The sequence below is a fragment of the Stylophora pistillata genome, chromosome 14, assembly GCF_964205215.1.
Source record: "Stylophora pistillata chromosome 14, jaStyPist1.2, whole genome shotgun sequence".
Lineage (NCBI taxonomy): Eukaryota > Metazoa > Cnidaria > Anthozoa > Scleractinia > Pocilloporidae > Stylophora > Stylophora pistillata.
The window spans coordinates 20,139,861-20,149,878 of record NC_142532.1 but is presented as its reverse complement, the minus strand read 5'-3'; the positions used below and the strand labels follow the sequence as shown (position 1 = coordinate 20,149,878).

General features: G+C 38.6%; 1 protein-coding gene across 1 annotated transcript in view; it reads left to right on the top strand.

Moving 5' to 3' along the window:
* The window catches only part of LOC111336496 (nucleolar protein 58), an 18,652-nt gene extending 9,214 nt beyond the window's left edge, over positions 1-9,438 (top strand). The window contains exons 8-17 of the mRNA XM_088745571.1: positions 3,436-3,536; positions 4,476-4,520; positions 4,607-4,733; positions 5,521-5,593; positions 5,815-5,905; positions 6,563-6,697; positions 7,112-7,173; positions 7,866-8,005; positions 8,902-9,017; positions 9,307-9,438. Of these exons, the coding sequence (XP_088601697.1) occupies positions 3,436-3,536; positions 4,476-4,520; positions 4,607-4,733; positions 5,521-5,593; positions 5,815-5,905; positions 6,563-6,697; positions 7,112-7,173; positions 7,866-8,005; positions 8,902-9,017; positions 9,307-9,375 (959 nt within the window). The 3' untranslated portion in view covers positions 9,376-9,438. The remainder of the gene's footprint in view (positions 1-3,435; positions 3,537-4,475; positions 4,521-4,606; positions 4,734-5,520; positions 5,594-5,814; positions 5,906-6,562; positions 6,698-7,111; positions 7,174-7,865; positions 8,006-8,901; positions 9,018-9,306) is intronic.
* Positions 9,439-10,018: the final 580 nt, after the last annotated feature.

Here is a 10,018-nt window from a genome sequence, read left to right as displayed (position 1 = left end):
ATCTGATGTTTTTATTGTAGAAAACAGTGGTTTCTTAAACTATCTTCAGCCACATGACCAAGTTATGGCAGACAGGGGATTCAAGATTCATGACCTGTTAGCATACTACCAATGTTCTCTAACAATTCCACCCTCCAAGCATTCCAATCTCCAGATGTCAGGTGCTGATGTTAGGAACACATCACTTATTGCTAATGTACGGATTTATGTCGAGCAGGCTATCAAGCGAATTAAAGACTTTGCTATGTTAAAGCAAGAAATTCCCATTAGCATTCTTTCCCATTTGGATGACATAATCATCATTTGTGCAGCAATATGTAATATGAAAAAGCCTTTGAGTACATAGATTTCATTTCATCAATTATGTTTGCATTTTGTACCAGTCCAAAATGTTCCCATTCAATTTTCTCACAGGTTATAAGCTATGGTAGTCAAGTTTATTTACACATCTTCTAGAATACAATTCCTTTATGGAATTACACAAACATGTTTGTATATAGCTACAACAATGTTCAAACAATAACTTTGAAACTTTAGTAATACTAAATACTATAATGTTTTGGTTTCATCCGCACTATTTTGTACTATTTAGTAGTTTGTTGAGGTCATATTGCTTCCACTCTATAATTTTAATCATTATCTATTGCTTGTTCATTGCAAAATCTGCAAATGAATGTTGATTCTTGTTCAAAATTTGAGCAGGCCCAGTGAAACCATAGCATACAACATTCACACTGAACACTGTTTTCATCATCACATTCAATTTCATCTGGCTCAAGACAGGGTTTTTCACAGACAGCACAATAATAAATAGGCCTAGTACCTAGCAACACCCTAGCAACATAAGTCTTGAAAAAAATTGTTAGATTTGGTATGATATCTTGCCACAGTTTTAAATCAAACTCAATAATTTCAATATGAGCACCACTAAGTGGAGTCCAAACAACAAAAAAGGTTTTAGGACATCCTGTTAGGGCCATTTGTCCTTGTATCTGGTAATAATAACTGTGGGTTCTCTTGAGCATGATATTCCCATTCACTAATTCTAGATAAGTTGTATTGTTCCAATGCTCATCAAATTTCATGTCTGCAAGTGAGTATGGACATTTATACTCAATACAAGAATGACCACAGCAATCGCAGTGAAAAATACCATCTGGGGTAGCTCCCACAAAAGGGTAAGTTTTAGATATAAACAAGCCACAAGTCTGAAGCTTTGCATTTTTGTGTTTTTTGGATTCTTGTGCAAAGAATGATGCAGCAGCATCTCTCTCATGTTCTCTTCCCCATTTAATGGCAGGTATCATTGACAGATCGGTACAATCTAAAATTCGCTCAAGAAGAGGTGTTACTTTGCAATTTGGCTTTCTTTTTCTAAGAATTGTTTTTGTCTTTGTGTATACTTCATGAAAATGAGATGCAGTTATTCTACCTTTTCTTTGCTCTTTCCATATACTGGAGTTAGCCTGATCCCTTGTGGCCTTTTCTAATTCTTTAATGCTACTGTCATTGAAAGATAATTGTTCCAGAAATTGTCTCACTAATTCATCAGCATCTACACCATTGTTTTTAGAGGATATATCATCAGCTATAATTTGTAGTGATGGGGGAACATCATCAGAAGTTGGTGGTGCATATGAAATATGGATGACAGCATCAGGATTTATGTTTCGAAGAGAAGCTAGAAACTTTTGCTTGCTTTCTTCGGTAACAACCCTCAAGGATTCTGGCCGAGGATCAAAGTTCTGTTTTTCCTTGCTATTAATAGCATAACTTGGGTTTTCTTTGACTACCTTGTGGCTTTGGAACACCATGTCCTTTAATTTCATGGGTTGGATGTCTTTCTTGCTAGTATTATTCCACACACATGCCTTATCTGTGCAGGAAGGATCTGTGAAACCTTTCTGGTTGGCAAACTCAACTTTATATAAAAGGGCTATGACATGATTACAGCACTGACTGTATCCAGCTGTACAGCTACAATATGCCCCAAGAATTTCACCGGGAGATTTACAAATTATCCACACTTTATGAGGTTCTTCGCGAATTCTTTGAGATGGAGTGACAGATGCAAACAACAGAACTTTGTCTTGTCCATGAATTGTTTTTGAGTATACAGTGTGCACAAAACCACTTTTAAAGTATGAATACGCTTTTCTGATTTTATATTGACCAATATAGTCAGTGTCGAAAGCTTTTTTTCCAAGTATAAACGAGAATATTTGACCAATGTTTGTATGCGGCCACTTTGTTACACAGTCCTCCCAATCGACCATGGATAACGGATCCTTTATACCGCATGTGCGTAGTAGTTCTACATGTTCATTTTGTAGTGACTTGGCTTGGCTTTCGGCCGAATCTCGAATAGGCGTTTTATGTTCAAAAGCTACCAAAGCACGAGCAGCAAGATCCGAGTGTGTCCCTCCAGAGGGCAAACCTCGCTGTTTAAGATAAAACTGCAATTCCCCACATGAAAGTTCCAAAAAATCTTCGAGGTGCGTGGCCATGATCGTGTTGTTGGGATATTGAACTTTCAACGACTTTTGAGCGAGATGGCAATAACATAAAGAGCTCAAAATGTAGCTGTGACTTCTATATTGAACTATAAGTATTCAGATCGAGCAAAAGAGTGTTGTTCGTATCCGCCATTTTGGATTTGCTTGCCCTAATTACCCAGCATGCACTCAAGAGCGTGAACCGGTCTATTGAAAGCGCGATAGAGCAAGTAAAATTTGACAAGCACGCAAAACAATCCAAAGTTACAAAGTTTTTTCTGCCATTACGATAGATCACGCGTTGAATAATTAAAATCCTAGTGCTAGCAATAAAAAGCATTTTAATATAAAAAATGATTGATTTGTTGTGTTTTGTATGACTAAGTTATCTGTACCTGTATATTCAAATTTAAATATATATATATATATCATGGATACCTGAAAAAATTTCAAGTTGATGACGTCACTCACAAACCTGCTTAAACGACCACCTGTCATTAACGACCACTTTTGCGTGACATTTGGGGTGGTCGCAAAACTCAGGTTTCACTCTATTATCTTTTTAATAGAATTCCAAATTGTAGGTCAAGGTCAATAGGCCATGACCCACATGAATTTTGATGAGAAATGGGAAATTTCAGTCCTTCCTAGAAAGCTGCGATTAAGCAAAATTAACAGACAGAAATTTCAGGTGCAGATATCTCTTTAGCTAGTTTCCTCCCAGTAGCTGGGGTGGAGTGTGCCTCTGTTCCTAGAGATCTCATTTACAAGAACCATGATCTTTTTAACCAGCCTGACTTGTCATCTAGGCAAGATTTTAAAAATCAACCCAGTCTCTTTGACAGGGGAAAAGCTAGTGATTACAAGATATCTCTAGCTTAGGATACTTTGGATTTAATTTGTGTTATGTTAATAGTCAACTTTGTTTCCTATTTTCCAGGCACTCGTTTAAATGCTGATAAAACTGATTTGTCTGAGATTCTGCCTGAGGAAGTTGAGGAGGAGGTCAAAGCTGCTGCAGAGATTTCCATGGGAACTGAGGTAGGACACCCTTGAATAAAGGGTGAAAGTTTCTAAAGAAACTGTGGTGCTGTGTTGGTGGAGGTAACAAGGTAATTTGGTTATATCAACTAAGTTGAAATTATAAATTAGCCACCGTAATGAGTTAAAAAGGTGATGTTTCGAGCGTTAGCCCTTCATCTGGCTAACAGTGGAAACATCAGCTTTTTAACTCCTTACGGTGGCCAATTTACAATTTCAACTTAGTTTATATAACTAAATTACCTAGGATACCATTGGTTTGGTATTCAAATGTTTGAACAGCTAGGCATCTTTATTTTGGTATGTTCATTGTGGTCCCATAGGGATGGAACACCTACATGCATGAATTTTCAGCAACAAGTATAGAATAGAGGTCTTGAGCTTGTATGTTTTGTGTACCCATTTCAGGTCTTCAGGGAGTTTTCTGCTTTATCCTTTGTAAATTATGGGTACCTAGGCATGCGAATGAGAGGACATTTCAAAGAAACATTTTCCAAGAGTAGTGGGTAAACAAAACATTGAAGTCAAAGAAGTCTATTTGTCCACTATCAAGTGAAAGTAGTCTGAGTGGTATATGAAGGTTTTTAAACACAAAACTTGATTGCTAAATTTTTTAATCTAATATTAGTATTACTGCCAAGGACGACTAACTCTAACAAGCACAATTTCAACACGGTGTTGTGAATCCTGCCTAGTGGCGAACAAGCTGCACAAAGTGAAAAGAATGAATATGCAAACTACACTTGACAAAACTGTACTGGAAAAAAGAAACTGCACCAACGATGAACAACATGGTTTAAATATATGCTACATAACGTAATGACACAAAGAAAGCTCCCGCAAAACTTTACTACAATTAACACTTCTGCACAAGAAACAATAGACAAAAAATAATGCGTAGCAATCTACAATTAGTGACTGTGTTTTCTCTTGTTCTAGATCTCTGAGGAAGACATGAATAACATCATTTACCTCTGTGATCAGGTATTACATGTACTGATATCTAGGCATGTTGTAAAATTCTCCACTTTATGAGTTGTTTCATTAACTCTTAAAATTACAATTTTCAGATCATTGAAATGACCGACTACCGCGCTCAGCTGTATGATTACCTCAAGAATCGAATGACAGCCATTGCTCCAAACCTGACTGTGCTTGTTGGAGAACTTGTTGGTGCCAGACTTATAGCCCATGCAGGTGAATTGAAAGAATTGTTTTTGCTGTTTGTAATTAGAGGGGGGTGGGTTCGATTCCTGCTCAAGCATCTTAGTGACATTTAAGCGTATGCGAGACTGTGCTCAGTAATCACCGACACTAAAAAAAAAGCATGAACAACAAAAGATTTTTGGAATTTTTTTTGTTGTTGTTGTTGTTTTAGAAAATCAATCAGGCACAGGAAAACTAAATAGCAGTAATATTTAGTTTGCAGTTTTGATGTTTGCTGGCCTGTCAGGGGCTTTTTTGTGATTGGTTAACTCTTAAGCTATCTGTAAGCTTTCGGTTCAACCTTGTTGAGCTGCGTCATTGCTGTACTTTGTGACAGCAATTAGCAGTGACAATTATTATTATTATTATTATTATTATTATTATTATTATTAAACCCCTAAGAGTGACTAGCATCTAATTTCTCCTGAATCTTAAGTTAACTGTTTGTGACAAAGATAAAAATCACTTGCGCTTTTGCTTTCCCTCTTGTCACTTGCATGTCATGACAATAAATGACAGCTGTCATTCCTTTAGATTTATTGACCACTTTCAAAAATGGCTGCCAGATTAATATTCTTTTGTTTAAATTTAAATTAACCTTTCTGGCCTCGCTTGAGATAATGTATTCTTTTGAATTTTGTACTGGAGAACGAGGCCAGAAAGGCTAATTTAAATTTAAACAAAAGAAGATTAATGCAGCAGCCATTTATGAATGTGGTCTATGCTTCTGTGTAATACCTGCTGCCACTTATTTCGAAATTGGATTGCTGTTTTGCAGGGTCACTCTTAAATTTAGCTAAGCATCCATCGTCAACAGTTCAGATCTTGGGTGCTGAAAAGGCTTTGTTCAGGTAAGAATTAACTGCAGAATGATGGAATTGGACTCAACGCAGTGTAATTTCCATTTATTTAGTTATTTTAACTTCAGAAACAGAAAACAACAACAACAAGAAAAAGACTAAAGCCCAGTCTTACAATTGTATCATATTTTCAATTTAAGTTTATTTTCTCCTGTTTAATCTTTGTTTGTTTGTTTGTTTGTTTGTTTTTTATTTTATTTTATTTTGAACAGAGCACTCAAAACAAAACGTGATACTCCCAAATACGGTCTGATCTTCCATGCATCGCTTGTGGGTCAAACAAATCCAAAACACAAAGGAAAGGTTTGTGAATAATTGTAGAATATAAATATATTCAGGATTACGAGGCTCCTACGGAAAATTTTTTAGTCTGGAGGGGGTGGGGTTGGTGGGAATACTCAGCAAAATTTTTTTTGCAGATTTCAAAAGCCTCTCATCCGGTTTTAAGTTCGTTAGCGGGGAGAATTGTTGCGTGAATTCTAATGAAATTAATGCCAACAAGACACCATTCCTAGAAAGATTCATGCTGGCAACATTGCGTACCTACGATTGTCGTGATTTTTCCACCTAGATATTCATACGAATGTCGAATTTTCTGACTTTTAAACAACAACAAACATATGAAACATATGTGTGAATAGTGCTTTATGTGTGTCAATAGTGCTTTACTGCGAAGGATCGTTCTCATATACGTCTCATAACCGCAGTTCACACATATGTTTCATATGTTTGTTGTTGTTTGATTTATCATCTACGGGTTTATATCGAATTAATTTGATGGCCTGCTCCCAGTTGGCTTGTTAGCTCAATTGGTAGAGCGCTGCACTAGTATCGCAGAGGTCAGTGGTTCGAATCCCGTACAGGCCTGAAATTTTTTTCAGGTCTGATTTTCACTATTGCTCTAATAGTGCTTTACTGCGAAGGATCGTTCTCATATACGTTTCTGACTTTTATTGACAGATTTCTAGAATGCTGGCTGCTAAAGTGTCCCTTGCAGCGCGAGTCGATGCCTTGGGGGAAGACAGTGGAACGACCATGGGTGTTGAAAATAGAGCAAAGCTTGAAATGAGGTTGAAGGCGCTCGAAGAAAATCAGGTAACAAAGAGGCATTCCATTTTTCCGCACCTGATAGACATTCCATGGTTTACTGCGTTTTCCAACCGTCAGCAGTGGTTATTTCAACGTGTTGTGGTAGTTTAAAGCCCTATCTGCCAAAAGCATCCGTATTTCATATTGAATAGTGACAGGTCTGACTCCTATTAAGATGAATCAGAATTTCTCTTTTTCCTGCCAACGTCCGGATTTCGTTTTTTGAGCTTGGCAATGCAATTTTTTTTTCGCAGATGTCCATGATTTTGTTTTGAGTTTAATTCTGGGAGCGAAAATCTCCCCTGCTCCCCCCCCCCCCCCCCCCCACCTTTTTTCTGAGTGTTCAGTTCGTTTGAAGCTGACATAAATACTCGAGAATGAACTTCCATATAACCGAATAAAGTATATTTTCTTTTTTAGTTGAGGAGAATCAGTGGTACTGGCAAGGCTAAAGCAAGAGTAGACAAATACGAAAACAAAAGGTACTAAATGCAACCGCTGAATTAAATTCGTTTTCCTAATCTTATACAAGAAGCACGAGCAAACTGTCGCATCCAGCGAGGTCAGCACAAAAGGCCAGTGGACTTCGCGTGTGATTCGCGGATCATGCACCCTTCCCTTTCCCTCGCGCGGCTAACACGCAAAATCTTGCACGCTCTTTGTCTGAATTGACGTTTCGAGCGTAAGCCTTTCGTCATTCGCTCTAACGACAGGCTAACGTCCAACATGTCAGCTTAAGAAACTCTACAGTAGCAAAGTTATATTTTCAGCTCAGTTTTTAAACAAAATTACACTGATTCCCTTTGTTTTCCTTCGCTAGTTTGCTTACATCAAATGATTGATGAAAGTGAATCGGGATAGCATTTAGTTTTACTCCACGCCGCTTCGTGATTGGTCCAGAATACTCGCGCCACTCTCTTAACCAATCAGAAACTGGAACTAATCACAACTTGTCCATACTCGTTTTCCCTCCTTCGATACCGATCACGTGCGTTAACTTTGAGATTCAATTGGCTTCCTGTGTTATTTTTTCTTTGTTCCGATTGGCTGCTATGCTTTCCTTGGTTTCCGTTGACGGTTCTCATTTGAAATATACTCCCTAAGAGATTTTACTTGGTTTCGTTTCCACGTTTTCGAAATACACTTATGTAATCGCTTTTTTATCTTGCCTTAGCGTTGTTATGTCATACAATCCTGCCACTGACTCAACGATTGCCACACCTGGAAAGAAACGAAAGAGGTCAGAGGAAAATGGAGATTCGACACCAGGGGACAGCGTCCCAGTTACGCCGAGCACGCCTGTAACAGAGGAAGGTGTGTGGTTCGATTCATTTAAGTTTCTTGTTTGGTTCAGGTAACAGGGAAAGGTTAAATTTGAGCCACTCCAAGCTAACGTTAGCACAAAGTTCAGCTTTCAAGTGAAAGCTATCTTAAATATTAAGGTTTTTTTCTCCTTAGAACACTATATAAGAAGTGGTACACTTGGGGCATACTGACTGATATTTGTAACTTTAAATCTGAAAGACGGGGTGTGGCTCACATAAACCCAAGGCCCCCCACACCCCCTCCCCTTCCGCCCCCCTCTTCTTGTCAGCTGCGCTACGAGAATTGTGCTTAATACTCGCTTTTCTTCGTTGTTGGTTGTGTTACCCCATGTGTTATTTTTGTTTGTTTGTTTTTTCTTTTTAACTTGCTAACTGTTACAATGAATATATGAAGTTCATATATTTTGAACTGCGGTTGAAGATATGTATGATCAACTTAACGGCCTGCTCACAGTTGGCTTGTTAGCTCAATTGGTAGAGCGCTGCACCAGTATCGCAGAGGTCAGTGGTTCGAACCCCGTACAGGCCTGATTTTTTTCAGGTCTGATTTTCGCTATTGCATAAATAGCGCTTTCTACTGCGAGGATCGTGCATCATACGTATCTACAACCGCAGTTCAAAATATATGAACTTCATATATTCATTGTATCTGATTTATCATCACGGGTTTATTACGAATCAACTTAACGACCTGCTCCCAGTTGGCTTGTTAGCTCAGTTGGTAGAGCGCTGCACTAGTAACGCAGAGGTCAGTGGTTCGAATCCCGTACAGGCCTGATTTTTATTTCAGGTCTGATTTTCGCTATTGCATAAATAGCGCTCTCTACTGCGAGGATCGTGCATCATACATTGCTAACTGTTGATAATTATGTTACCTTCACACAGACGACGGGGAGACGCCGGCCAAAAAGTCAAAGAAAGAAAAGAAGAAAAAGAAGAAGAAGAGTGAAGAATCGAAAGATGAAGACGATGACGAACAACTAGAGACCTCCGCGGCTGTGGTGAGTATGAAGTCTTTTGACTGTTGTAGGCATCATCTTTTGTCGGAGTTGAAGGATTCGTTTGAGGGGGGGGGGTAGGGAGGGGGGAGGTGGAGAGCGAGGTAAGTGTATCATGGTTGTCTCTGAATGTTGGATTCTGACGGTACTCATTCTTTTAGCTTGATTTGACCAATCACGTGGAACATTTACGAGTATCTCCCATTTGGTAAAATATTTCTTTCTCACTAGCCCACCCAGATTTTATTCCAGCTTAGAAAAATTGACCCGTTAAAATGCTTTTCCATTTCAGACCCCAAAGAGCGAAGAAAAAAAGAAAAAGAAAAAGAAGAAGGGAAAAAAGGAACAAGAGTCAGATTAACATAATTATGATCTGATTTAATTCACTTTGTACATGTTTTACAATAAATTGTTCTCCGATGCCGTTTAGTTTCCTTTTGGTTCCAGTCTTAGAACGGTTATAGCGTTGATGGGATATGGCAAGGAAAGGGCTTACTAACGATAAGGGCGCCTTTTAAAATGGGCGTCATTGAATATGAAATGTAATGTCACGGACTAATAATAAATGTCACACTCTATATATTTCTAACAGGGGAATAAGTAACGAAACTTGAGGGAGGAAGTTGGCTTTCCTGCCCCTGTGGGTTTATCTTGCACCTTGGCGCCCTCCCCTCTCCTAATAGGGACCTTAAGAAACCACGACGGCGACGCCAAGGAAGACTTCGATTAAAAAATGAATTTCTACTCTTAGTTAGAATTTCAAAAATGGCTGCAGGAGCTTACTGTCTCATACAGCGCCACGGCTCAACTTCAGCGTGACGTATAAAGTAGCCGTCGAGTTCCAAATGGAAGTTAAAATAATTTGCCGTCGCGGTTTCGGTTCACAGACGACGCAGGATAACTCTTGATGACTTTCCTTTGCGATGTGATAATAAGGGCCAATTTCGAGGTGTCATTTCCCCATCTGTATGTTCTTGAGGCCTGGCAAAGCCGGATGAGATTGT